The sequence below is a fragment of the Lampetra planeri genome, chromosome 43 (genome assembly GCF_965212315.1).
Source record: "Lampetra planeri chromosome 43, kcLamPlan1.2.h2, whole genome shotgun sequence".
NCBI classification, from domain to species: domain Eukaryota; kingdom Metazoa; phylum Chordata; class Hyperoartia; order Petromyzontiformes; family Petromyzontidae; genus Lampetra; species Lampetra planeri.
This window is the reverse complement of record NC_136149.1, coordinates 7,356,214-7,383,732: the sequence shown is the minus strand read 5'-3', so window position 1 is coordinate 7,383,732 and position 27,519 is coordinate 7,356,214. Positions and strand designations below refer to the sequence as shown.

The 27,519-nt window shown below is 58.2% G+C and overlaps 1 protein-coding gene across 7 annotated transcripts; it reads left to right on the top strand.

Annotated features, from left to right (window-relative positions):
- The first annotated feature begins 214 nt into the window (after window positions 1–214).
- On the top strand, window positions 215–27,519 carry LOC144732673 (uncharacterized). 7 transcript variants are annotated; one of them, XM_078614226.1, is made up of 3 exons: window positions 215–304; window positions 7,136–7,328; window positions 22,257–27,519. In XM_078614226.1, exon 3 carries the CDS (start codon window positions 22,267–22,269, stop codon window positions 25,975–25,977), a length of 3,711 nt encoding a protein of 1,236 aa, XP_078470352.1. In that variant the 5' UTR covers window positions 215–304; window positions 7,136–7,328; window positions 22,257–22,266; the 3' UTR covers window positions 25,978–27,519. The 7 variants fall into 7 exon arrangements, with proteins under 7 accessions (XP_078470352.1, XP_078470353.1, XP_078470354.1 ...); XM_078614227.1 differs by lacking the exon at window positions 215–304 and adding an exon at window positions 552–758; XM_078614228.1 differs by lacking the exon at window positions 215–304 and adding an exon at window positions 552–802.

Below are 27,519 nucleotides of genomic sequence, written 5' to 3'. Positions count from 1 at the left end.
GAATCGATAATCGATTTTTGTTGTTTTGTTTACCAAAAAAGGGAGGGGGGGGGTGAATGAGAGCGCCTCTAGTGGCCGCGAGGGTGAGAGGGGAACCCATTGAATATAAACGTGGGTCAGTTGGGGTTGTTTTACCACTCGCGGCTCGCTGCGCGTATCTCCGGAGAATCGATCCGCACACGAAGGAATCGATATCCACTCCCCCCCCCACCCACGCCGTCAGCCCGCGGTGTTTGTGAGTCGGCGCCGAGTGATTGATGATGGGCGAGCGACCGGATGAGCGCTCGCTTCGTGACTGAACGAGGTGAGGACGTCGTGAGCGGGTGGGACGAGCGAGGAGGTGTTCACTGATTACCACGATCACCACCATCACCACCACCACCATCGTTGCCACAACCATCAACAATCGCAGACCACCGATTGACGATCGTTTGCAGTCCGGGTGGAAGTGAAAGATGTGTCATTCTCAAATGACGATACCACCCATGTGGTGGTGTGGGGGTGGGCACGGCTGCGCCCCTGCTCGATCACGTGGTGTCGATCACGTGGTTGGCTGCCCCCCTGCTCGACCACGTGGTGTCGATCACGTGGTTGGCAGCCCACCTGCCTGACCACGTGGTGTCGATCACGTGGTTGGCTGCTGCTCAAGTGCCCCGCTGATTGCCTCCCCCCCACACCCCGCGCCCTCGGCCCCAAATCGTCGTCGTCGCTGCTGCTGCTGCTGTCCCGAACCGTCGGCTACGGGCACGCGCCTCGAGGTTGGGAGGAGCGCCCGGGAGGAGTGAATCAGCCCGTCGTGTCGGTGTGGTGAGCGATGGTGGTGATAAGGTGGCGGTGATAAGGTGGTGGTGATGGTGCTAGGCCTTGATGTTGAGCGGTGGTGGTGCGAGGTGGTGGTGATATGGTGGTGATGTTGCCGAGTGGTGGTGGTGATGTTGAGCGATGGTGGTACTAGGTGGTGATAAGGTGGTGATGGTGATAGGCCTTGATGTTGAGCGGTGGTGGTGCTAGGTGATTCTAGATTTGAAGCTTTCGTGACTGCAAGGATTCATACTCTTAGTTCTTTAGGTAAAGTCACGTAGGTAAAAAATTCAATAAAAATTTATAAAAATAAAACAATAAAAATCACGACGTTTCGGAGGCAACACAAGTCTCCGTCATCAGGTGGGACCGTCACAGCCAGATTTGCTGCTGACGGAGACTTGTGTTGCCTCCGAAACGTGTTGATTTTTATTGTTTTATTTTTATTAATTTTTATTTCATTTTTTACCTACGTGACTTTACCGAAAGAACTAAGAGTGTGCTAGGTAATGTTGAGCGATGGTGGTACTAGGTGGTGGTGGTGAAGAAGGCGTTGGATGGCGAGCGCAGGTGGTGGCACCTGTCCGCCATCTTAGCCAACCCATGGCACCTTGGGCCTGTCCCGTGAACTCTCTAGAAGCAGCAGCAACAACAGCAGCGGCGACATTCCGACACTTCACGTGGCCTTCACGTGGCCCTCAGCCTGGTACAACCGCCCCGGTCACAACGTCAACCACTCAGCTCGAGCTGCGATGGTGGCGGTGGTTACCGAACGTGGTGCTGTGTGCTGCTGCTGCTCATTAAATGTCGTGACGGGGGGTTTGAGGGTCACGGCTGCCAGGACGTTCTCCCGGAGGCCCAGGGGAGAATGCCACGCGGTGGGGGGGGGGCCGCACAGAGGAGAGGCGTCCATGCCCGACGCAGATTCATCGATTGTGGCGGCCTTTGGTGGGTTGGGGGGCCTGTTGTGCAATCGGCACAACAACAACAACAACCAGGACTCTACGGGCTCGCTGTCCAACAGTGGGCAATGGTGCTTTAGGGCCATCGAAACACAAATTGGACCGTGATTTGTTTTCCATGATCAGAGGTGTTTTGGGTTCGATCGCGTAAATACAAATAAATGTGTCGTGAAACCCTCCACCGCCCGACAGCCAATTAGTTATGGTTTGTCACGTAGACAAAGCATGCCACATTCGTGACGAGTTCAGTACAAGCCGGTGTTTTGGGGAGTAAAACCCACAACATTTACAACTCGAGTACGACGTTTCGCCAGTAATTACAACTAGGGGCCGTCCATAAATGACGTCACTCTATTTTGGCCAATTTTTGACCCCCCCTCGTCACACGGCGTCACAAAAAGTCAGACCCCCCCTCAAATATGACGTCACAAAGCTCCCCCAAAACCATATTTCCATTTTGAAAATAAAACATGCTTCAAATCGCTTTAAACTATTGTCATTGTAGTGCGTATTTAATGTGGCGCTGCACTCTGACGTTGTAGGAGAAAACATTTATTAAAAGGTGTTGGAGAGCTGAATTTTAGCATAAAATTCACTTGAAAATATTGAACGTCTAACTAAAACTGCAGATGTTCAGAATATTATATTGAAATTCTCTTACTTGTAAAATATAAAAGTAATTATAACTATAAATAAATACTTGAAACTTCGTTGTAGAACGAAGCTAAATTGAGAGTACAATTATAACAATCACATGTTCATTTCACAGAATGAAAAGCCCTGGTAGAATACTTAGAATCAAAATGTTTAATAACAATCATTTATGCTTCTCCATTCTCCCATGGAGAAGCAAAATGCTCCTTAATGGAATAAATACAAGGTGACCTTAGTAAATATAAATAATCAAATAGTTAATAATGAAAATTAATCAAAATTAGTGTTATCACAATTTTTATTAGTTAATTTTTATTTCAAGTTCCGCATTTTGATGTGACGTCACATTTCTAAAACACTCCCGTCACAAATGTCTGACCCCCCCCTAGGTGCGTGACGTCATTTAGGACGGCCCCCTAGCATCATTCAGGCGACAGCCAGAGTTGTGGAGAAATCGGATGTTTTGTTTCGGTGACAAACCTTGATTATTGGCTGTGTTGGGTGGTGGCGGGTTTAACGACACATTCATATTCACGCGATCTAACCTATACACACCTCTATTATGGATGATATTGATCGCAAAAGCCTACTACGTGTTAAATGTGTTTTTTGTTTGAATGATTAAAAATAAGTAATATCTAAAAATAAATAAAAAAAACACGCTTTAATGAAATGTACCGTACGAGTAATGGCAGAACTCCACGACTCAAGGAAGTGGCCCCGAAGCTTGCCACAACGTAAGGGGTCGTGGTGATTTACAGCCAACGTCAGTTGAGCGTGGACAATTAGACCCAAGCCGAAACATAACATATAAAAAATTGTTTAAAAATATTTATTTTGATAGAATATAGTATTGTCATCAGTATGACATAAGTAGACCAAGTTTGCAGTCGATACCACATTGGGAAGTGGGTAAAAATTGAGTTACGAGATTTGAGGATACGACAACAACAATAGACAGTGAGTTAAATAAAAGCACGTAAAAATAACCAAGATGTATATTCTTAAATATATATTTACATAGCAAGGATAGGCACAGTATTTTCAGAGGCAGAGTCAATGTCAATCGTTTATTTTTCAATAAGGTGAGAGAAATGAACACCGGAGATTAACTTGTCGAGATTTTTTTCATTGCAAAATTAGCAAATAACATTTTCAAATGGTGCTTTTCCCACAATCTCTTTCTCAATAGAGAGAAGTGCAAGGGGCGACAAGGCTGCAATGTTGTGCCATGTTTGATCGGAGACAGTTAAAAAAAAAAGTTTTAGCTTCTAATTCAGCCTAAAATAGCCAAGTAGCCCTAGTTCCTGCCACTTCTGAAATGACTTTGCAGCGGTACCCCGGAGATCGAACTTAATTCGTTCCAGAAGGGCATTCGAACACCGATTTGTTCGAACACGGAATTAATTTTCCCCATCAGAATGAATGTAAATGACATTAATTGGTTCCAGACTCAAGAAATCTCTCATTATAAAGCATTTTATACGAAGTTTACAGTAATTACATACATACAATCATACAAAAAAACAAGAAACAATAAATAAATAAATGGAGATATTGTGAATGGATAAACACCAAAAAACACTAAAATAAAGGAAATTAACGAAAAAGTTAAGGAGCGATGTTTTGCGGGTAACTGCACTGGGTGAGAGCCACCCGTTAACTGAGCCTCTCACACGGTAAAACCTTTGTCTGGGCAAGCGTCATGCACGCTGGCCATACGCGTCTCAGCCGTACAGGTTCTTTCAAGTCGCGATTGCCCGTTCGACCTCCCAATTTCGTTTGGTTTCCGGGGCAAAAAATGTTCGGCAACATCGTTCGAACACCGATTTGTTCGAGTTCTGGTGCGTTCGATCTCCGAGCTTCTACTGCATAAGGTAAACTGGGGGAAGGTGGCAACTTGTTTTTCTAGCAGTAATTTTGACAAAATTCTGTATTTTTTGACACTTAATTTGTTGGCTGCTCGTTGCAAATTCTTTGCAGTCGTCGACTCGTTGTAATTGAGGCATATTACAGAAACAAATAACAAACACATCTTTAAGCTTAAAAGAAAGTAAAGCGACATGGCGCTCGCCACGTGGTCGTCCTGTCAGAACATTGATTTTGAAAAATGTTCTTGCTGTGGTTTTCACACATGATAAATGATTGCTTGTGTTGCAATCGAAACGTCGTGAGAATTTAATTGTTTTATTTGTATTATTATTTCCCTTCTACGTGACTTTACCGAAAGAACCAAGAATATGAATCCCTGCAGTCACGAAAGCTTTACATCGAAATTGAATTTGTTATCGATGGAAATGGACGGCATCCTTTTAAAGCTGCGTAATCCGATATGAAAATCGTGAAAAAAAATAGTTGAAGGAAATTTCGCTCGTAATATTTGTTTAGGCTTCCCTTGTTTTCCCCCCAATAATTTTATATTAAATCTGCTTCTCTGCGGCACGCAGCGCGCTCCCATCGGATTGGGGCACACGAATAAATAATGAACGTATCGGTATCGACATCTGACCAGCGGCTGGACAAGGTCAGCGAGAAACAAGCGAGTGACACCGGCGGTAGTAGTCGCATGGGGCAGCAGCAGTGCCAACTGTTTTCTCTGAAGGCCTACGAAACAGAAGTGCCTAGGGGCCGACAAGAACCTTAATCGGGCCCTGGTATACACGGCTTACCGAACGAGGTCTGTTTACCGGAACGCCGGGGGGGTGGGTGATGTTTCCGTGCTTTGACGCTGCTTAACATTCTCATCTCCGTGTCAGATCGTAATGCCCCGTGTGAGGGTGCCAGTGGTTCGCGCGCTACGAACCGGTCCTGGGCCTTCCCTAGGTCCACTCAGCCTCAAATTAGTACCCGGTGCGATGTGTAAACATCGCCACTAGGGAGACAAAGGCGGCTGGCCGTGGTGTTGGCCACCCACCCTCTCATGTGCCATTCCGGTCTTTATAGGTGCTCGCTAACAGCACTTGCCCCTACAGTCTGTCAAAGGCTACATGGGGGGGTCTTTGTCTTTGGATCATCCATTTGAAAGGTGTGAATGTATGTTGACCTTCTTTCACACCGCACCGTAGCCAGCCGTGCTGATGGGAGGTGCAGGGGAAGGGACAACGAACGGTTCTAACGGAACGACTGCGAGAACGATTCGGAGTATTTACCGTGTACGTCTTTGTGCTGTGCGCGTGGCTTTTTGTGTGATAACGCCACTCGACGGACACGCACACCGGCACCGTGGCAGACCTTTGCGCATTGCCGCATGCATTTAGCCGTCCAGTCGACGAGGACGTTGGTCGGATAGACGCTGAGATGGCGAATCGTCGTTAACGTTCAAGTGACGAGTCTTATAGAGGGGGAGGGCGCCGGACTGGGAATTCGGTGTCAGGGGGGGCAAGCGTTGGGATTGAGAATCGCTGTACGGGAAGAGGAGTGGAGACTTGGGGGTTTGTGTTGAGGTGGAATTGAAAAATGCGGAGTGTACACACAAGCAATGGAGTGCGACTCTGCGTCCTCTTTGGTCCAGGGATCGGCAACCAAAATAACAAGAAGAATCTCTTCTTTTTTTCAAATTCGGTAGAAACACTCAGTCTTTCAAGAGCCGCAATGCTTGTGGTGAACATCACCAAGTAGTCATTAAAGAGCCGCAATTTGACTCGAGTGCAGCAGGTTGCCGACCCTTGGTTCAGTACAATAGTTAAGCACGTGGAGGGAGTGATTATTTCGGACCCAGGAACACAACCCTATTTTTCCCTTCAGGTCTATTATTTGTCCAAGGTGGTTTTGGCCAACACGGCATTTTCCAGGAACGTAGCCCCAATGTTCGGCGAGGTCAGCCTGGAATGAGGTCTCTGATGCGTTTTTGGGTCGTGCCGTTCGGCACGGTGTCCGGCGTTTCGCCGCATGCACCGGGAACTCTTCAGGACGACGCTGGGGAGTCTCGAGTGCGTTGTTTGTGATTGTTTCGCCGCCGCTGGGAGAACGTGATTGGCGCGTTGGTTGGCGGTGGCTTGTTCCTGTGCGGCTTGTTTCTCTGCGTGCGAGTGGTGACGGCCTCTTAACTGTTGCTCCGTGTTGCAGAGCCACTCTCGGGGAATTTCTCGCCTTTGTTTACGTAAACATTTGCAGTGCAATAGTGCGACTTGTTGACCAGGGTCACCCTGCCGCTTGGGCTCTCGCCTGTCAAAACAATCCGATTGTAGTGTGAATGTTGAACTTGTGAATCTGCCCGCAGTAGTCGTTCAATTGTAGTTTGAATTTTGAACTTGTGAATCTGCCCGCAGTAGTCGTGCGCGGCGAACGCTTTGAGAGAGGGACTGCTGGATGCGCGGCCCGACCCGGAGCACCGCACTCGTGGATTGCAAGCGGCGGCCGTGAAAACGTTGCTCGTCAAGTTCGCCGAATCGATGCGACGGCGAAAGCGCACGTGACGATGGACGTCGGGACTTATTTTTTTGTCCCCGTTGCTACTGCAGCTCGAAGCGTTTAGATCGGCGGATGTTGGAAGCAGCGGCGGTGGCGGTGCCGTCCCCCCCCCACCCCCCCATGGCAGGAGGAGCCACGTCGCTTCGCGGACGACGTGCGTCGGTGCGCTGGGACGGCGCGGCGAAGAAGACTCGTCCGCCGCGCTAGCCTCGTCCGCCACGCGTGCACGGCGGCGTTGCTGTAGCGTGTCGCGCCTAGAGAGAATTTAAATATCGACGCTTACAGCGCACTCTCTGCTCTCCCTGCAGCTCTACGTTCCTGCCAGCAGAGCCGACGGCCATTTTGTGAGGACGGCGGTGGAGGGGGCGCCGGGCAGCAGCGGCAGTGGCAGTGGCAGTAGCACGTGTGAGAGAGAGAGAGAGCGAGCGAGGGGGCGCCATCGAATTGCTGCTGCTCCCTCCGACGCTGTGAGGCCACCGCCAGCGGTCGGTGGAGCTCCAGGTACGGTCGCCCACGCATGCTCACCCTGGCCGTGCGCGCGATTGTACGCGTTGTGGAGCTGCGCGCGTGTTCACGTGTGGCGTGTCCACGCGCGGCGTGTCCACGTGTGGCGTGTTCACGTTTGGCGTGTTCACGTTTGGCGTGTTCACGTGTGGCGTGTTCACGTGTGGCGTGTTCACGTGTGGCGTGGTCACGTTTGGCGTGTGTGTTCACGTGTGCGTGTTCACGTGTGGCGTGTTCACGTGTGGCGTGGTCACGTTTGGCGTGTGTGTTCACGTGCGCGTGTTCACGTGTGGCGTGTTCACGTGTGGCGTGTTCACGTGTGGCGTGTTCACGCGCGCGGGTTCACGCGCGGCGTGTTCACGTTTGGCGTGTCCACGTGCGGCGTGTTCACGTGTGGCATGTTCACGCGTGGCGTGTCCACGCGCGCGTGTTCACGTGTGGCGTGTTCATGCACGCAGCCTGCGCAGGGCTATCACTCCGCGGCCAAATAGAAGAATTTTGAATTCTGAACGCACGGGCGCGTGCATTTTACTGTGCACAATGTAACGCCTGCTTGGGTGAATTTTATTTCTGAAACATTGCCAATATTTGGTAAAAAAAAATTACAACCTTAAAATGAATCGCAGGAAATATTCCTTTGAATTTTTAGCAAATGGAATTACGAATGTGGGGCGCGTAGGGATATTGGTGGAACCTGGGTTCGGGGATGAGGAGCGCCCAGAATGATTTATTTAACCGCGCTGGGTTCTCGTTGTCATTCCTTCGCTCATGGACAGGGGTCTAATGCGTAATGTACACAGCGCTCTACATGGTGCCGCAGATTAATAATGAAATCTAATAATTGAAATTCAAATTAAATATTTTTCTGCCCTTCATACAGCCGCTGCTAGATCAAGGCCTTCTCACCCCTTGTCGACCATGTGGATTATATGACCCTACTTCACCACATTGGTCAGTGCAGGGGGATGGAGGTCTGGTTCGGATATCAGAGCATCTTAGCTTTCATTGCACATGCTCGCGCAACGCAGGCTACTGTAAAACAGCATCTTGACAAGTGGTAATTCCACGATGCCGTTTAAATCCGGCTTATGATTACGGTTGTCGCGCGTGATGTTGTAAGCTGACAGTTCGGATTTTTTGTTGACATTATGCGCGGCGCACGGCACGGCGGGAGGAGCCGGCGCACCCATGCGTGCGGACACGGTGCTGACGGTGGGTGATGCTGTGATTCCCGACACCCGATTTTGTTCCGCACGCGACACCGAAGTAACGACATGGAAACGCGCGTTGGAAGCGCGAGGGGGGGGGGCCCAGCAGGCGGGTGACGGTGGCGTATCGTCCGGTGTTTAATGCACGCGAAGTCGGCCGGTGTTTGGCGTGCGTGGGTTAAGCGCCGGTTAAGAGTGGGTTAAATGAGCTCGGGCATCTCGTTTCGCTGGGCCACACGGAGAGATGGCGGCCAAGAGACCGCTGCTGCTCCCCCACTTCGTGGGCGGGGTCGGTGGTGGTGCCAGACGTAGGGGGGGGGCAGGGGGTGGGGGCGGGGGAGGTGGTGGGGGGAGAGTTAAAACCTCGAGACCGGCGAGCAACAATAAATTAATATTTTGTAGAAAAAAACTAATAGCAACAAACTGCTCTTTGTTTTCATTTTAAACCAACGTGACCAGCAGTTTCACTGTCACACGCCACGTCTCTGCTGCTGCAGCTGTACGAGTAGAAAACGCCTGAGAGCCATTCCCAAGCGATTAATTTACCTGTCCGGAAACTCCCCGGGAGCGTCCCATCTCTACATCTCCGTGTAAACAATGCGCTTCCTTGGTGGAGGGAATACCTCTGAGCTGACACCGTGGGCTGGCGGTGGTGAGCAGGGCTGAGAGTGTTGGCGGGAGAGTTGCTGTGCAAGCGCCTCCCCTCACTCCTCCCCGCCCCCACCTCCCCCCATGGCGTTGGCATCTCGGGTGCTGCCCCGCCCACTCCCCGCTCACCACGCAACCACCACCACTGCTACCGCCCCGCCACTAATCTCGCTGCTGCCGGAAGACCCGCAGTGAGATCGACCGTGGCGCTGTCGCGTAGCTGGCGGTGCGGTGAGGACGTTCAGCATGTGGAGGTGACACGGTGGCCGGCCGGGTGCTGCTGCTGCTGCTGCCGCCGCCCACCTTGTTAGCGACGCCGCAGCGACTGCTGCTGCGGGACGGGCAGTGGCGCTCTCGGTAACGAACCCTCGACCCGCCCACCCCCCCGCCACGCGCGCTCCCGCGGGGCGGTTGGGCTGCGTGTGGCAGCGCGGTTGCCCCCCACGCGTGTCGTTGGCGTCCCCCCGTGGCGTCGCGTCTCGGCGTGCGCTTTTGTCGGTCGTGCGATCGCACCGCTCGTCCGCGATGCCCTTTGTTTGTTGGGGGAAGCCTCGGCGAGCTTCGAGACTTCGCTTTCAGGGAGGCCCCCCCCCCCCCGGCTACGTCGGGACACGAGGAGGATTCCGTACCGTGGGCGTTTGGGGCCACTTTGTGTGCGGCATAGGGCGGTGCAGCAAGCTCCGTGGTGCTGCACCTCTGTGCTCCCCAGCCATCGCCAACCCGTACCGACCAGACGTGGAAAAGTGTGGCCAAATCGCCCCCACAACTTCGCATGGCGCGTGGGCGGGGGGGGGCCCTCATCTGGCAGTGGATTGACAAAGGGGCTGCACTTGAGTGGGCGGCGCGGCGGAAGCAGCTCTACCCCCCCCCCCCCCTGGTGTCGGTCGGCTCCTCCGCGGCGGCCGACACCGACAACCGGCGTCTGGCGAGTGGCGCTGACTAGGAAACGGCCGTCCGCGTTCTCCCGCGCCGTCGCTGATGTGCCCGCGCCGCCGGCACGAAAGAGCGAGAACCAAAAAAAAAATCCGTGCGGCGCCGTAACGGAATGTTCGGAGCGCGTAAATAAATAATGAAGCGGGCCGCTGAAAGCACTGCTTTCAGAGCCTTGGCCTCACTTGAACCCTGCCGCTGCTGCTGCTGCTGCTGGCGGAAGAGAGAGCGGCGTGGCGCTGCCAGCCACGGAGGGGAGTGCCGTCTCCCCCGCGCCAGCCCGTGCGGTGCGCACTGTCTCAGCTCCTCCACGCTGTCGGTCGCGGTGTGCGTGCGTGCGTGTGCGTGTGTGCGTGGGGAGCGGTAGTGTAGCGGTGGTTAGTGCGCTGCGCTACAAACCCAGCGACCCGAGTTAAATTCCTGCTCGTGGTCAACACCGGTGACGAATATATAAAGCCTTCTTGGGCCTCCCCTAGGTTGACTCTGCTTCAAATGAGTACCAGGTGTGGGGTGTAATCATCGTCACTGGGGAGACAAAGGCGGTCGGGCGTGGTGCTGGCCACCCACTTTGCATGCCGTGCCGGCCTTCATAAGGTGCTCGGTAACAGCACTTGCGCCAACAGTCTGTTGAGGCTACACGGGGGATATTTGTCTTTATCTTGGTCTTTGTGTGAGGGGGCCGGCAGGGAGCAGCGCTGCGGTTGTGGAGATTTATAAAGTGAAAATGAGAATAATAGTAATGTCTCGCGGAGTATCAAGACTCTTGGTCAGGAGGGTGCTGGATTGGGATGTTTGGTTCATTCCACGAATGAGAGTTTCACTATACATTTGCTTTTATTTGTTCAGGGCTTGGTTACTTTCTGTAGGGCGCTGTGCAGCCTCGCACGAACGGTGCTGTACAACGCCGAGCTTAAGTTAAGAGTACCCAGAGAAACTGCACGGAAATTAGGGGGTACTACGTGCTGTCCAGATAAGGTTCAGTGGTTTAGTGCTGTCGTGATCTGGAGACTTGGCGGACCACCTTGTTCGTACCTTGTTGGTACAGTGAACAAGGAAGTCTCAAGTCCCCGAGAACAGGATATTGGGAGTTGACGCGCGCACGCACGCACGAACTCGCCTGCCCTTTTACTGTGCTTCTAATCGCGCTCTAAGCTAGTAAACACCGCGGGGGGTGTGGGTATGGATTTTTTTTTTAGAGACGCCACTGAACTTTTCAACAACGCCCGGGGGAACGGCGGCAGTGACGTCTGCGATCGTTGATCGAGAGGCGGCGGGGGCTTGGCTGTCGATTTCCGCTGACGAGGCGCGAGCCGGTGGGGGGGTAGGGCTTTACGTCGGTTAGCCGTCACATCGTCATCGCCGCCGCCTCCTCCTCGCAGCACCGCTCGGCTCCCTCCCTGTCCCTGGAGCTCCGGTGCGGAACACGAGCGCACCGTAGGGGGGGCCCGGCCACGGGGCCGGCGTGGTAGCAGGGACGGTCGCGCTCCTTCAACCGTCGAGTGCGGTCAACTCTCCGTCAGCCGGGCTTGTGGCCCGGATAAGACAACATCACGGGTATTGCAAAACGGTTGTAAATCGGTAAGAACAAATAAATGTATTTATTGTTTATCCGCGTAGGATGGGGGTGAGGACGCAGAGCGAGGTCATCATTTGGCACGATGTTCAACACGGCAAAGGAGAAAAGTTTTGCTGGCTGGAGGGAGGGATAGACGGTCATGTAGGCAAAGGACAATGCGGGCTGCTCGTAAGTAACTAAGTAGGCAGTCGATCGTCTCCTTCACGTAAAAAAATACGTGTTTTTTTTAAAATATACTTCCTATCAGCGACACGGCCGTATGGGAATGTGTCATTTCAGCAGCGTTGGTTCAACACTTGCAAACTCTGGACTGGTTTCGACATCCATCGTCGCATCAGCCGAGAATCCATGGGTCGATGCGGCTCGACACGCGAACGGTGACCTCGCTCGGCTCGCGAATCGTTTTTGTTTCCACGAGCGCCGCGTCACTCGCAGCGGTTAGCCACAGCCAACATCGGTGGCGAGCGATATCCGAACCAGTTTTAATGGGTAACCCCCCCCCCCCCATTCACCGACCGGCAATCACCCGTATGGTCAAACAACCCACACACCTGGCAGGGTGTGGCGAGGCCTTCATCCAGCAGTGCATTGACAAAGGGCCGTAACGTTAGAAATGACTGGAACTCCGTGAACTGGCATTTGCTCGGGGAATTTACAATTCTCGTGGCGAGGGCTGGGAGTTCCCGTCGCCCGTGCGCGGCGGCGTCCGTCTTGACGCGGAGCGGTTTGCCGCGGCCCTCATCACGATTCGCCATTGATTTTTGGTTGGCCCACGTCGTAACGATCTGACCGGATGCGTGTCATTGTAAACCCTCCGCGAGCGCGCAGCGCCGTCGGTCTCGGCCGTTTGGTGGCGGCGGCGGCGGTGGCGGCACGAGAAATCCGGACGATCTGACGATGGCGAAGCGCCGTGGTTGAGGGCTTCCGCAGCGATGGCTGCCGCGGTGAAAACATTAACCCCTCCCCTGGACAATGGGCAGAGGTGTCGCCAAAGAGGGAGGTTGCAAATTTATTTAATCAGAGTTGCTTTCTACGTCTACAAGTCTTTTACGCTGTGGTGAATACCAGCCCCTCCGCCGGCTGCGACGTTGATGCGAAACCGGTTGCCAACCAACGGTGCGCGCCGATCGAAACTCAGGCTTGCGCCACGCGGTACGAGGCGAGTATTGCGAGCGTAGGGATCAATTGTCGGCGATTTGGCACGGCCGAGGGTCGGAGCGAGAGAAGCCCGCGGTGTGGTGTGAATGCCACGCACGTCCTCACCTTCACGTTTATTTGTTCAGTCGCTTAGCCAGGCGAGAGCTTAACCTGGCGAGGGACCAGAATAATGACCTCCCCGAGTTACTGAAATGACAAGAGCAAAACAAATAAAATAAAGTGCAGCGATGAAGTCGATTTATAAAAAGCCTCGGGCAAAAATAACCACGTCACATGAGAAGTCTGAAAATATTGCACGAATGTAATTTATTGCTAAATAATAATTTCCCTGCAGCGCAAGTCCCCCGCGCAGTTTATTTTTTATTCTGGTCACGGTACGATTCCAATTCGAGTTGCGGGAAATGCTGCACAGATCTTCGGTGACGATTGTACGATTGTGTACAACGGATGAGGATACCAGAGAGTCCAACACAATTGGAAATGGCGCCGTGGTAAAAAATCGACGGCTCTGTGGCGGGATTGTTTTTGAGCGTTTCTGCTCTTGTTCAGAGGTTAAACTCGGAAGGGTCCAACTGCTATATTGAAACGTTCGTTAGCGACCACCACACCCAACCGGAGCATGGCTCTTGCTGTTGTCATCTTAGCCCAGTGCGCGGGCACGCAGTGGCGCATCCGTTTTGTTTTTTAAATCCAGGGTAACGGTGGAATTAATTCTCTGCTGTCGCGTGGTTCATTTTTAAATCGCACGACCGACATACGCGACGTCATATTTCTAAAAACCATAGTCGACGCTCGGACCCAGCTCCCGCGCTCGCTCTCACGACCAGCGTTAGATTTCGCATTATAATGGCCGCGCTAACAAATATATAATACTCAACCTCGCCGGTTATGTTAAATCCACCATTTCCCTTTCTCAAAATGGTGCGGCCGGACGTATGATTTGTGCGGTGGCAATAAAGCTATACTGTAAGCGGGTGCCATGGAGACAGACGGTGACGTCACGGCACACGCATTCCGCTCGCTAAGCCGGGGGGGGGGGGGAAGGGAGCCGCGTGCAGCAAGCACGGTGGCTGGGCGGCCATGACAGTGCCTCCCTCCCGGTGCCGCCCGACCGCTCGCAGCCGCCTCGCTTGTAAGTGCCACTGCCGCCACCGGCGATGCGGCCTTCGCCGCGGTGACGACGCTCCCCTCGCCGCCGGGCGGCCGTTCTCCCCGTCGTGTGCCGCAGGGTGATGCTGAAACGTGCCATCGGTGCCGCGTCGCGGGAGGAGAGGAGTTTGACGTCGTCGTGCGACGTGCGGCTTCGGCGGTTGCGCTCGTGTCGGGGACGCGCCGGTGCATTATCGGAAACGAACAAAGTCTCGGCGAGGTCCCCTCCGGAAATGCGCGTCGCGCCGTCGGCCGTCGAGGCCGGCGGTCGGCGCCGTGACTGGAAATCGACGGCGAGTCCCGCGCAAAAGGAGCTGCGTTTAAAAACGTGAACGGGCGAACGCGGCGTACGGCAGGGAGCGCTCGGTGCGAGCGGTGCAGCGGCGAGCGGCTGGTGTCTACGCCGTGTTTTTTTCCCAAGCGTCTGTCGTGCGCGCACGCTTCATGTTTTCGGTCGAGGCTCGCGAGCCGCTCGTCGTGCGTTCTGCAGGAACATGCATCCACGTCGCCGCGGGTAAGCTCTAAAGATGCATCGGGATGGAATGCGCACATTTCTAAACGCGGTTTAAATATTGCGGCGCGATGCTAAAATTGTATTCGTTTTAATTGCTTTTATTATCTCCGGCAATGTATTTTTGGAAAAGGTTGGCGGAATATCGTTTAGCCAGGACTACGGGAGCGTCCCGAGTGAGACGGCGCATTGCACGTGCGGGCGCGTGTGCATTTGCGTGCGTGCGTGTGCGTGCGAGCACCATGCTACGGCCCCGTCTCATCGCGTCCACGCGTGCCAGCGAAGGGCTCTGGGTCACGGATAAATCATTGTTTGATTTGTCCCGTGGCTGCTCGCCGTGCGATGATGTCATCTCCCGACCGAGACCGCACACGTGGGTGGGTTCGCACATCTGGCACCCTCACAACGGAGACGTTCACTCTCCGGCTACTGCTGCTCGCCCGACGAGAAGACCGGCGATAGCGGACAGCGCCCGTGACCCTGCAGGTCGCGGGCGGGACGCCGCGGTCGTTGTTAAGCGTTGCCACGGGACCACTCCCCTCCTGTGCACCCCCGTCCCACTCCTGACGCGGCCAACCCAACGGGAATCATTGTGCGCGGGGTCAGGCCGCGATCCTTTTCCGTGTGGGTGGCACGTTCAGCCCCCGATTGGGTCACTCTTGCAGATGAGACCCTATCCCTGACCTCTTGACTCCTCACCTGGTTAAGACTAAATACACTGGAAACCCGATTGTCCTGGGGTGACGGGGGAGCAATGACGTCCCAGAGTAAGTCATTAACTGCTGACCGGCGTAGCATGGGAGTGCAGAGGCGGGGCGCGGCTTCTGCTGTCAGCGTGACTACTTCAAGCCATCGGTTTTACCTGCCCACAAGTCGCAGTCGCGACGATGATAACAGCGCGTGGTGCTGTTATCATCGTCGCGAGGGGGGGGCGGGGCGGTGAGCACGGAGCTAGCGCCCCCCCCCCCCCCCGCAGTGCTCGCGAGCCACTTTTTGGTATTTGTGTCGCGAAGTAAGCGCGCGTTGTGCGTTGCCCGTGTAGATGCCCGCCCGCCCGCCCGCGTCATTGCTCGCGGCGTTCGCCTCGTCTCTCCGGTGCTGTTGCGTGGGCGATTTTTATGTTGGCGATGGGGCACCAGCCAGACTCGCCAGAGTGGGTGGCGCCCCCCAATGCGCTCGGTCATTTTCGTCGTCCCCGGAAAAATGAAATGCCGCGGCGGCTGAGAAACGAGGCAGCCAACGTCAATTGACGCCCCCTGAATTGGCTGACCGTCGCAAGGAGATTGTTTTCCAGCCTCGGTCGGACTGTCGGCCGCTCTGAATAGCCGCACTGCTCTCTCTCGATTCGGCTGACGCATGGGGCAATACCGGTGGCCAATAGAAAATGCGTAACTCGACGCCGTAGACGGCTGCCCCACCGAGGTGAAATATCAATCTGCGAGGTCAAACAATATCGTCACGTTCAACTACGCGACGGTCATTGACCGACAGGTTTGAATGCTGCGTTTGTTAAAGAATCGATTGCTTGCAATTTGACGCACGTGATGTGCTTGCGGGGGCATTCAGGCGAACTAATCGCGTGAGACCAGACCGGTGCGAGTCGGCCGAAACGAAGTGGGGCAGTGACAGACGAGACGTCCTCACACACACCCCTTGGGTTCTGGAATGGCGACCCCTGAGTCGTCGCCTCCGCCACCACCTCGCCGCCCCCCACCACTGCCCCCCACCGCACTGCCCCCCACCGCACTGCCCCCCACCGCACTGCCCCCCACCGCACTGCCCCCCACCGCACTGCCCCCCACCGTTGCACTTCCTCGTATCCGTGCGCGCACGCGCGTGCTTTAGAATCGATTCATTTCCCAGTTCGTTTTCGTTTTTGTTTAAAGCTCGACGGTCACCGACGCGCCGTGTCTATCCGGCTCCCTCGCGCACCACACCCACCGCCGTCGCCGCCGTCGACGATGAGGGTCGCCGACACGTCGCGGTTTCTTAGTCTGCGCCGCAGCGCGGAGCAGCGCGATGGGCGCCAAAGATCGTCCTCCACGGCGCCGTCTCGCCGCTTGGACCCAGCAGTGTGACCACGGCGGTGGCGGCGGCGGCGGTGGCGGCGACTGCATAATTGACGTGTCGTTAACGTGTCGTTGACGTGTCGTGTTGCTGTCGGTAACTATTCGTGCAGCCTACTGGTGCTGTCTGCATTTATTTTTATCGGGGGTTGTGTTTGCCATGGTAGCATTAATGCGATTTAGGTGATTTTTCCAATTTCCACCGAATAACTGAATTTATTTAGTGCGGTTGGGCAAACGCGCGTGTTCACGTGCTTTTTGAGTGATTTAAACCGATCGCCAATTTATTTGGCATCATTGTACACGGTGTCGCCGAGTGTCGGCTATGTCCGCAATGTCCCCGTAATAATTCGCAGCGGCTGTTGGTTTGAATCGTCGACTCGCAAGCTCGACGCGCGCGATCGTGTTTAATCCACGATCCTGAGATGGCTGCGTTGCTGTTGGGGTGCCGCGAGCCGTGTCATTGGCGGCGGCGGTGGTGATGGTGGTGGCTCGCCGCAAAATTCCCTGACCGGTGGGTTCGACCGCCGTGTGCTTTGAAAATGTGGAAATAACCCGGCTGCTAAAATTACAACACAGGTCCGGCGGAGCAGGAGTGCGAGTGGGAGCTTTGAATGACAGGAATAAAGAAAAAAGCAAGCGTGTCGACACTGCCAGTGGCGGTGAAAGCCCCCGACCGCCGCCCTGTGGGTCGCGTTTGCGCGTGAAGTCGTCGCAAGCGGTGGGGGGGGGGGCTCGGTAAAATGGAGCAACGCGCCCTTCGGCCAATAATGGGGAAGATGGCTGCGGCTCCAGCCAATGGCGAGGGAGGGTGGGCGTGCCGGCGGGAGGGAGGGGTGTGTGGTGGCGGCGGCAGCGGCGGCGGCCCCCCCCTCCCCATCCTCCGACAGCTGTGGTTCGGCCGTGACGCAGGAGCCAGGACGGAGGCCATGTTTGTGCAGGGTCACGGAAATTGACGCGGGCCCGTGAGAGTGGCCGTCTGCTCGTGCTCGCCCCGCCGCGTGGCCGCGCAGGTAGAGACGTGCGTGCGTGAGCGCGTGTACGTGCGCGTGCGCTCGCTCGGCGCAACCAAACCCGTTGGTGCCTGTGTCCGCGGCACCGGCTTGGGGACCGTCCCTCGCCGCGGGCGCAAGCCGGCGCGCGGAATCGCGTTGTGAACGAGGGTGCGAATTAGTATCTGGACAGCGGATTTAAATATCAAACGGTGTAAAAATGTAGTGCTTTGATTGCAGGCGAAGAAGGAGTGGTGGTACCCGCTAGCGCCGCGATGCTAATCGTGGGATGGCGCGGTCAGGGGGGGTCGGATGGCGGAGGCGCTCCCGCGTTATTTAAATCGCGCTCTAATAATAATGATATGGACGTCGCCGGTGCCGCGCTCGCGCGGTCCGTGCGCCGCCACCGGCGTTGTTGTTGTTAGCGCCGCGCGGGGCTCCGAGGGCTTGTGCTCCGTGCGGACGCGTTCCTCGCAACGCGTGCGTGCGCCGTCCCGGATCTGGGCCGCGTTGATGCTTCCCCCCCCCGTCCCTCGTCGATTGACAAGCGCACCGCTGCGGTGTTTTAATCTGCGCAGGTGAAAAAATGTTCCCCACTCTCGTCTGAATGAAAAAGAAAATTTCCCAAAAAATATTTCGTACAAATTTTTTTTTTTTTTAGACCAACGTTTTGTTATTCGTGGCTCGTCGGCCGGCGTCTGCCTGCTTGGCAGATGCGGCCGCGTTTTATCACAATGCCGCAAACGTACGAGTGTGCTCATTTCCGCTCGGTGAAATTAGTTCTTTAAGTGATTAAAAAAATCCGCGTTTGCAATGAGACGCGGCGTTTGGCCATTACCCGTTGTGGAGCGAACGTCGCGGGCGCTCGCCGGGCGCACGCCAACCGAACGCGCGCGTGTTTCCTGATGCGCAATCATCTTCTTTTTCCTCTTTTCCTCCACCCACACGTGTACAGTGCCGCGCTGCTAAGTTGACACCGTCGGTGAAACCTCCCCTGCGTACTCTGGTGACCGCTGGCCCGAATCGCACGCCGTGAATTATTTCCGCCGCTCGCTCCGCCGCGCTCGTTTTTCTGCCCGTCGCTCGTCCGCCGATTTTTTTCCGTGAATTTTCCCAGCAAAATTGTTTTGATGCCGTGGTGCGTAGCTACTGCCGCTGCCGCCGTTGGCGAGCGGTCCGTCGGTCGGATCGCCGAGCAGGGGTAATTAAGCGAAACGCATTTAACTAATTAATGATATCAAACTCTCCATTTGGCAGAATGTGCTTTATAATTTATAAGTGGTGGAACGGCATTTGGGGGGGGAGGGGGGGGCCACATCTGGGGAAATTAGCTTTTGTCCGCGGATCCTGCGGCGAGCGAGCGGAGGTCTGCAGGGCTCGGGAAGCCGCTCGCCTCGAGCGCACGGAGACAAAATGGTGGTGGGCTGTAGGAAGCGCGTGGCTCCAGAGCGCTGCCCCGACTGTTTTTCACCGAATTGTAAAAATATTCCTCTCGGTGTGCGCGGCAGAGGGCCGCCGCGGGAGCTCTTCCGATCGCCCCCCCCCCCACTGCGGCCACGAAGGGTGACGGTGCACGCGTGTGGCACGTGTGTCACGCAACGATGACGATCGGGGCGCCGTGTGGCGATTTATTTGTAATCCCAACAGTGGTCAACGGCTAAAAACAAGCGGGGGGTGCTGGGAACCCCCTCCGCCCGCTTCTCGTCGTCGACGGTGCCTGCGGCGGCACTCACTACCGTCTCTGTTTGCGTTCCGCCGGAACACTCGGCGGCTTCGCCGAGGGAGGGAAGCGGCAGTGTTGGAACCCGTGGGCGAGCTCCGACCTCGTGAGTTGGCGTGGTCTCTCTCGGCCCCGTCGCTGGTCGCAGGTGCGGTGGCCTCCCAGGGTGTGGCTGTGGCGGCGCGTTGCGTGGAATTCGATTTTTTTATGGTATCGCGGGGCGGGGGAGGCAGGACGGGAGCATCGTTGCCGTCGGCTGTGAACCCGTCCTGGGGCCTCCGTTGCTTAAACCCCGTCGGGAACTCTGTGTGGCGAACGTGCCGCGCTCGTGACCTCCTAACCTGTCGGCTCGTGAGCGCCCATTAAAACGTAAAGTCTCCCTCGAGGGAGATCTGCGACACGAAGGAACGTAAATTAACGTGAACAAACGGCCGACATCACGAGCCCGACGATCCGTATGAACCTTAAACAACAAGTGCCCAACGGCGAGTGACGGACGGGGCACATGTGAACGTGCGGGGTGCTCGCCCGGCGCCTCGCGGCACATGCAGGTGAGCGCCGCGCCGAATCGGACGCCGTCGATGGCCGCGACGTCGATCCCGCGCGCGTCCGTGTTTTGCGCGGCGCTCAGTGCCGCGCCGGCCTCGCGGCCGTGCATGTTCCGCCCGAGCGCTGAGCCGGCCACCTCTCGCAAGCCCGGTCGGGGGAAATGTCGACGGGCGCTGCCGTTAACCCGCGGCCCTCGCGGGCGGTTCGCCGGCTTGGCGCACGCGCCGAGACGCGCGGGGGGCCGGCGGGTGGCTGGGGACGACGGCGGCGTCCGCGGGCACGGACCTTGGCACCCAGGAAGGGTTAATGCGACCGCGCCGGAACGGGACGTCGCTGTTCGGCTTGCAGACCGCTCGGACTGCTCCCTCGCCCGCTCGATTGCCGTCCGCCATTTTGCGTGGCGGTGCATGGGGGCGGTGTGCCGACGTGGCCGTGGTGGCAGCTGTACGATTGCGGCGCGCCGTGTGATCTACTGTACGCCGTCGGCAAGGTAACGGCCGCGGTGAAATAGACGCCGCGTTCTCCTCGGAAGCAGCGGAGCAGGATGTGCGCCAGCTGCTTCCTTTCGCGCGTTTGGTGGTGACGCGTTCTACTACATTCGTTTGTGGTGAAATTGACTTGGCGTCGTGATATCGGCAGTATCGGCAGCTTTATCGGCAATCGAGTTTTGCATCTGCAGCCCTGATTGTGCTTACCTCGTGAAACAGCATGGTTTCCATCATCAGCAATGGTCTATTCACTGCTAGATGATAGCCTCCCCACGCCGTCGCTCATTCATTGTGAATTCAAATTTTCGTGAATTCGAATTGTAAAAGCTGTCGGTTTTTGCTCTCCTGCACATCGGTGTGCTAATTGGCACGCTTTGTTCACCTGCCAATTAGCAAGTCTTGCTCACAGACCTTACTGATTGGCTGTGGGTGTACGGCGCATTTACATTTACGCGACCCAACCCAAAATAACTTTACCCCGGAAAACATAATCACGTGCCACGCACGGACGCACGTGCCCGTGGCTTGCGTGACGCTTTCCGACACTCGATCGCCTTGACGGGCACTGAGCTCGCGGGGCTAATGCAGGCCGGCGGGGAGCGGTCGGGGCGGCTCGCGTCTCCGGGTTCTGCGCACGATGGACGTGTCCGGTGTTTTGTCGGGACGCGACCCCCGCCGCGGGGTGGGGGGGGTCGCGTTCGCGCCCAGTTGTCGTGCGGCGAGCTCGGTCACCGCGCTCCCACACCCCCTGGGAGACGCGCACACCCACTGCACACGCTGGGAAAAAAATAAATCGATGTTATGAGTGAAATAAAGTATCTGTTCGGTACGATTTAAAGGCCAGTCCTGTGTCGGTGATTACACGGGAATTGAGTGCCGGCGACGGTGAGAATCCATGGTGAGCAAAGTCCACGAGTGCCGAGCTCTGCGGTCGGGCGCCGTGGTGAGGTTGAGACCTCCCGCCGTCATCGCGGTGGTGCCGGTTGGGGGGCACTCTTGAGTCCTGGCCAAACAAACAAAGCGTGCAAACTACGGGGGGAGAGTCGAGCGCCACTCGAGGGCGGGGAAGAGGGCAGGCGCGCGTAGGGATGGCGTTGGCGCGTGCCGCGGCGCTCGCAGAGTCAGAATGTGTATTTATACTGGAGGAATCCGATGAGCTATGAAGCTCTTTTTCACAGACGTCCAGCAACTAGCAGTACAACAACACGATAGTCTTGCAAAGTACAAGAAAGGTAAACAAATCACCCAAACACATACAAGTCAAACTAAACCGTCCACGTACACGCGGTCATACGTACTTGCACACACAGGTCAAATTCGTATGTCACCTGCAAAGACATGGGGCACGCGCACGTGCGTGCACTGCCTCGCACAAGTGCTGCCCCCTCCTACTGTGTGGAGCAGGGGTCACATGAAGGGCCATCGAAGCTAGCTCTGATATCTGCTTGCAATGGGCCCTTCTCTAACGTGAGAGGTCGCACTGCTTTGCGAGAGATGGGGATGGGTATCTCGTGGCCATGTGATGCCGATAGTGCAATTATACGCAACTTAGTTGACGGAATTTTGTACGACAAAAAACCTAATTTATACACATTCGATGACAAATTTGATATACGTCAATTTGAATTTATAGGATTTTGAATCCGTGAATTATAATATTTGTGGGAAAAATCAAACAACGCGCGTTGATCGCCCCTATTTTATTGCGATCTTACTTTGGTAAATGTTTGTTGAGATGTCTGCAGGGAGCCCATTTAAGTATCGGAAAGGTAAACAAATCTCAAACTAAACAACGTTTTGTCTTGCCAGGGAAAGCCCACTGAGGTATGAACGCATTTTACAGAAGTGAACTGGCCACAAATGATAGCCCAACAACAAGTGGCTTATCGTCACGTCGGCATTGATAGCGGCGCTGTGCTGTGTACGGCAGGAGGGCCCCGATGGCGCCGCCGGGCACCGTGATGGACGCGGAGCACCCGGGGGCCGTGCTGCGCCGCCTGGACGAGCAGCGCGGCCGCGGCACCTTCTGCGACGTCACCATCATCGTCGGCGACCACAAGTTCCGGGCGCACCGCAACGTGCTGGCCGCCTCCAGCCCCTACTTCAGCGAGCTGCTCTTCGCCAGGGGCGCGGAGAGCGGCGGCGCCGGCGCCAACCGGGTGCTGGAGATCTCCTTCGTGAGGGCCGAAGTGTTTGCCGAGATCCTGAACTTCATCTACAGCTCGAAGCTCAGCACGGAGCGCGGCGCCGGCGGCGGCGACGACGCCGCCCTGTCGGAGCTCGTCAGCTCCGGGGAGAAACTCGGCATGCGCTTCCTGGCCGGCCTGGAGAAATCTCCGGGCTCCCCCGAGAGGCGCGAGACGCCGGTGCCGGCCCCGCCCGCCGCCGAGACGCCTCGGGCGCCACGGCCGGCGCCCGCCGTCAAGAAGGAGCTCTCGGAGAAAGAAGCGCTGGAGGCGAGCGACGGACCCCGAATCCTGAGCTCTTACTCCATCCCCCAGATGGAGAAGGCGGCCGCGGCGGCCAAGGCGGCGGTGCGGGAGGCGCGGCGGGAGAACTGCCCGGCGCCGGCGGCGGCGCCAGTCCCCGCGCCGCCCGCTACGCCGTCGAGCTGCTCGCTGTACGACGTGCACTCGGTGCTGGCGGACGCTTTCCTGATGGCGCTGGAGCACTCGTACGCCATGCCACCCGAGCCCCTGCGGGCGATGCTGAACGCGCGCTGCCAGGGCCGCCGGGGCACCGCCCCCCCCCCGGGGAGGCCGTGTCGCGTCCCCGACGCGCCGCGGCCGCTCTTCGGCTGCGGCCGCTGCCCCCGGACGTTTGACGGCGCGGACAGCCTGCGGGTGCACGAGAGGAGCCATAGGAGCTTCCTGGTGCAGTGCGATCACTGCAGGAGGCCCTTCCTGAGCGAGCGGCTGCTCAGGGCCCACACGTGCCTCCTGCGGCCCCCGCCGCCGCCCCTGCCGCCCCTGCCGCCGCCCGTGAGCGTCACGGCCGAAACGCCGTCATCGTGCGCCGTCGTCAAACTCGTCCTGCCCGTCGCTCGGCCGCGCGTCGCCGTCCCCGCCCCCGTCGCCGACGACGACGACGACGGGCCTCCTCCGTGCGTGCGGCCCCCGGTGCCGGGCGCCGAGCGTGATTACGGCGAGCCGGAGGCGGAGACCCGGGGAGTCTACAACAAGAGCGGGAGCAAGGCGGTGTTCTCCGGCACGCTACGGCGCAGGCGGCCGTCGCTCGAGCCGGACCACTACGCGCGCGTCGTCGAAGGGCAGGTCCTCTACTTCTGCTCCGTGTGCGACCGCTCGTACGTGCAGCTCACCAGCCTCAAGCGCCACTCGAACGTTCACTCGTGGACCAAGCAGTACCCGTGCCGCTACTGCGAGCGCGTGTTCGCGCTGGCCGAGTACCGCACCAAGCACGAGATCTGGCACACGGGCGAGCGCCGCTACCAGTGCATCTTCTGCAGCGAGGCCTTCCTCACGTACCACTTCCTCAAGACGCACCAGCGCACGCAGCACGGCGTCAACCCCTGTAAGACGGCGGACGGCGGCGGCCCCGCGGCCGTGGCCCAGGACCCACTGGTGCGCTTCTACCGGCTCCTGCCGCGTCAGGTGAACAAGCGTCTCTACAGGACCTACAGGAGCCTCGACTACAGCGCCCCGCGGGCCGCCGCCGACGGCGTCGCGCCGCCCGCGGCGCCGTCGCCCTCGGCGCCGCCCGCGGGCGCCGGCCTCAAGGTCGAGGAGGACGCGGGCGGCACCGGCAGCGACGAGGCGGACGACGCCGCGGACGGGCAGATCACCGTGTCCATCGCGGACGACCGGCCGGACGAGGAGCCCTACAGTCCCGAGCCGGACCTCCGTCCGCCGAAGAAGAGGGGCCGCAAGCGGATGGTGTGGACGCGGGACGGCGGCGCCGCGGGGCGTCGCGAGCACGACGAGGACAGCGACAGCGACCAGGAGTGGAAGGACAGCAGCTGGAAGCCGTACTACTCCTACAAGCCCAAGCGCAAGGGCCCGCGGGGCCCGCGAGGGAGACGGCGCAGGCGGGGCTGGCGGGGGACGACGCGCTCCTCGGGGGCCTTCGGCTTCGGCGGCGAGGCCGAGAGTTCGGGCGGCGGCTCCGAGCCGGGCTACGCCACGCGGCGCCGGTCGGTGGAAGCGGAGGCGGCCGGCGCTGCCACGGCGGGCCGGCCGGATGCCGCGGATTCCGCGGGGGGCTTCGGCGTCGCCGCCGTCGCCGCCCGCAACGCGGAGGCGCGGGCTGCGCCGTGGGTGGGCGAAGTCGAGGGTCTCGCGGCCGGCGCGGAGCCGGACGCCCGTCAGCCGGTCCGCCTGTCGCGCGGCGACGACGGCGACGGCGGCGGCAGTCGATGGTTTCCGGTCGAGAATGCCACGCGCGACGAGGCGGACTCTGGGAAGGCTGCCGCTGCGCACGGCTTTTACACCGTGGACGGGAGGGGAGTGCGGAGGTCCGCGGAAGACATTGCCATCGCCGAAAAGCTGCTGCAGATGGGGGAGCTCACGCCGCTCACGCCGCCGCCGCCGCGGCCGCCGCCGCCGCCGCCTCCTGCGCCGAGGCCGGCCTACCTGGACCCGCAGGACGGGAACGACGTCCTGCTGGACTTGACGTTTGGCAAACATCGCGTCGCGCACTGCGACCCCGGCCCCGCCCGGCCGTTCTGGGCAGACGCGGGCAATGCCAAACGCGCCTTTGAAACGCCAAACGACAACCTCGGCTATTTCGGCGCCGTCGCCTCCGGCCGCGGGGAGGACGAGTGCCGCGGCCTGGACCTCAGCACGAGCAAGGAGCACGTGGACGGCTGCGGGCTGGACGGCATCCCCAGCCCGTGCAGCAGCGACGAAGAGGACTGCGCGCCGGCGTCCGCCGTCGACCGCGCGCCGTCGTCGCGCCTGGTCAAGGGGATGTACCCCTGCGTCTACTGCGACAAGGTGTTCCCCTTCCGCTGCCGGTGGATGAAGCACCAGCTGGCCGACCACAACGGCAAGACGTTGAACCAGCAGATGCTCTCCAGCTCCGCCGCCAAGGAGAACTGCGACGACGCTCCCGGCGACGGCGCGGACGGGCGACGCGGAGGCGGGCGGTGGGGAGGGGCGGCGGAGCAGCGGCCGTGGGAGCCGGGCGCGAGGCCGGACTCGGACGGCGCTGGCCCCGGGGGCGGCCGGACGGGCGACGAGCGGGGCGAGTTCAAGTGCTTCTACTGCCCGCGGGTGCTGCGCACGCTGGCGTCGCGCTCGGCGCACCACACCTGGCACCGTCGGTGGCTGAAGGCCGCGGAGCGGCGCGCCAAGTTCTGCCCGCCGCCCCGCGCCGACGACCCGGCCGACCGGCGCCACCGGTACCCGCCGTGCTCCAACGCGTTCGACGCGGCGGACTCGCCGGCCGCGCGCCGCCGCCGGCGCGAGCGGCGGCCGGCGCCTCCCGCGGACCCGGCGGGGCCCTCGCGGGGGTGGGGCGGCGCTCCGCGCGGGGCGAAGTTCCGCTGCTGCTGCTGCCCCCGCGTGCTCAAGACGGCGGCGGCGAGGGCGCTGCACCAGAAGAGTCACGGGATGACGGCGTCGCCCCCCAGCCGCGTCCGGCACGTGGCCGCGGCGGCGGCGCCGGCGCCGGCGTACGAACAGGCGCTGTGACGGCACTTGGCGCCGGCCGCGGCCCCTCTCCTCCGTTGTCCAGGCCCCCGCGGGAGGGATGCATGCGTTCGTGTCATTGGCGAATTCCCCTTTTTGGGACGGCCGCGTGTCTTGCTCTGCTTCCACGGGTTTCCGCGTTGCTCGATTCGGTTTCCTCGCGTGCGCGGGAGGAGTCACGTGACTCCAGATTTTTGTACGGTCTGAACACACCACAGACGCTCGCTAATAGCACTTGCTCCAGCAGCCCGCAAGGCTGCACCGGAGGTCTTTGTTTATTGATGTGCACCCACACGGGCTCCAACTAAAGCAAGTTATGTCTCAACGCCTCGCCTTCTAAGATGACTTTGTTCGACGAGTCACCGGTCGGCAGGCTCCCTGCTGCGTGCGCGTCACGCGTGTGTGTGGCGTGTTGTGTGTACGGCGCGTGTGTGCGTTTGTGTCGATCTTGGGGGAGGGCGCTAGCGTAGCGGTCAGCGCGCGGATCTATGAACCCGGCGGCCAGGGTTTTATTCCCGCTCACGGCCAACACCGGTAACGATTATTGGAACTGCTCCTGGGCCTCCCCTAGGTCAACTCGGCCTCAAATGAGTACCTGGGGCAGTGTGTGAACGTCGCCACGAGGGAGACGAAGGCAGGGTGCTGGACGCCCACCCCCTCGTGTGCCGTGCCGGCCTACACAGGTGCTGCTCGCTAACAGCACTTTCCCCACAACCGTCTGTCGAGGCTGGGTCCGGTCAGCGTGTGGCGTGAGTGAAGAGGATAGCCCCCCCCCCCCCAGCAGACATCGCCCTCTCCAGTGGGACAGAGTGTCCTCGTCGCTGCGAGGAGGCATTTTGCGCGGCCTGGCCCCCTCGCGTTCTTTGCCGTCTCCTGTCCCCACCGCCACCCCCTCCATCGCCCCCCCCGCCTTACCGGTGAGGCCCCGCAGTCGAATCGCGCGGAAACCCTCGCGGCCCAAATCGCCCTCGGCCGTCGGCGGAGGGGACCGGCGGGGGCCGGGCAAAACTATTTTGACGACGGTCGCGTTTTTGTGAATCTGCTTCGGCTGCGAGTATCGTCGGCACGATGCCGCGCGGTGCCGCAGGTGCCGGACGGAGAGTGCTCGGCGTTCCGGCAGGCCGCACAAATGTCGAGCCTTGCCCTGGGGCGGCTGTCGCCCTCCTCGGTGACGCGTGGACACGCACGGGCGGATTGACGGCGGTTGTTGTCGTTCGCGTGGTGAAGACGCGCAAGCCCTCGGTTGTAATTATTTTTGTTTCTCCGCACCGGATGCTGTCCGTTTAATATTGGATCAGTTTTTTGTTTGTCCAACGGCAGTTTTCTTGCCGTTGGTATTTAATTTGTTGACATCTAACCGTGAGTTAAATATTTAATAAAAACACAAAGGATGTGGTTTTTTTGGACAGGTTTGCAAAATGTCCTTTTCCCATATCGTAGGGACCATCACGACGCACGTTTCGCGCCCGCACGGTGGTCATTTGCTGTTGTTGAACAATTGAGGGAGAAACACGGGAAATAAAGACGAACATGAAAACTCAAAAA

Excerpts from the sequence above, each read along its gene's own strand:
- LOC144732673 (XM_078614226.1), top strand. The coding sequence starts at position 22,267 with ATGGCGCCGCCGGGCACCGTGATGGACGCGGAGCACCCGGGGGCCGTG.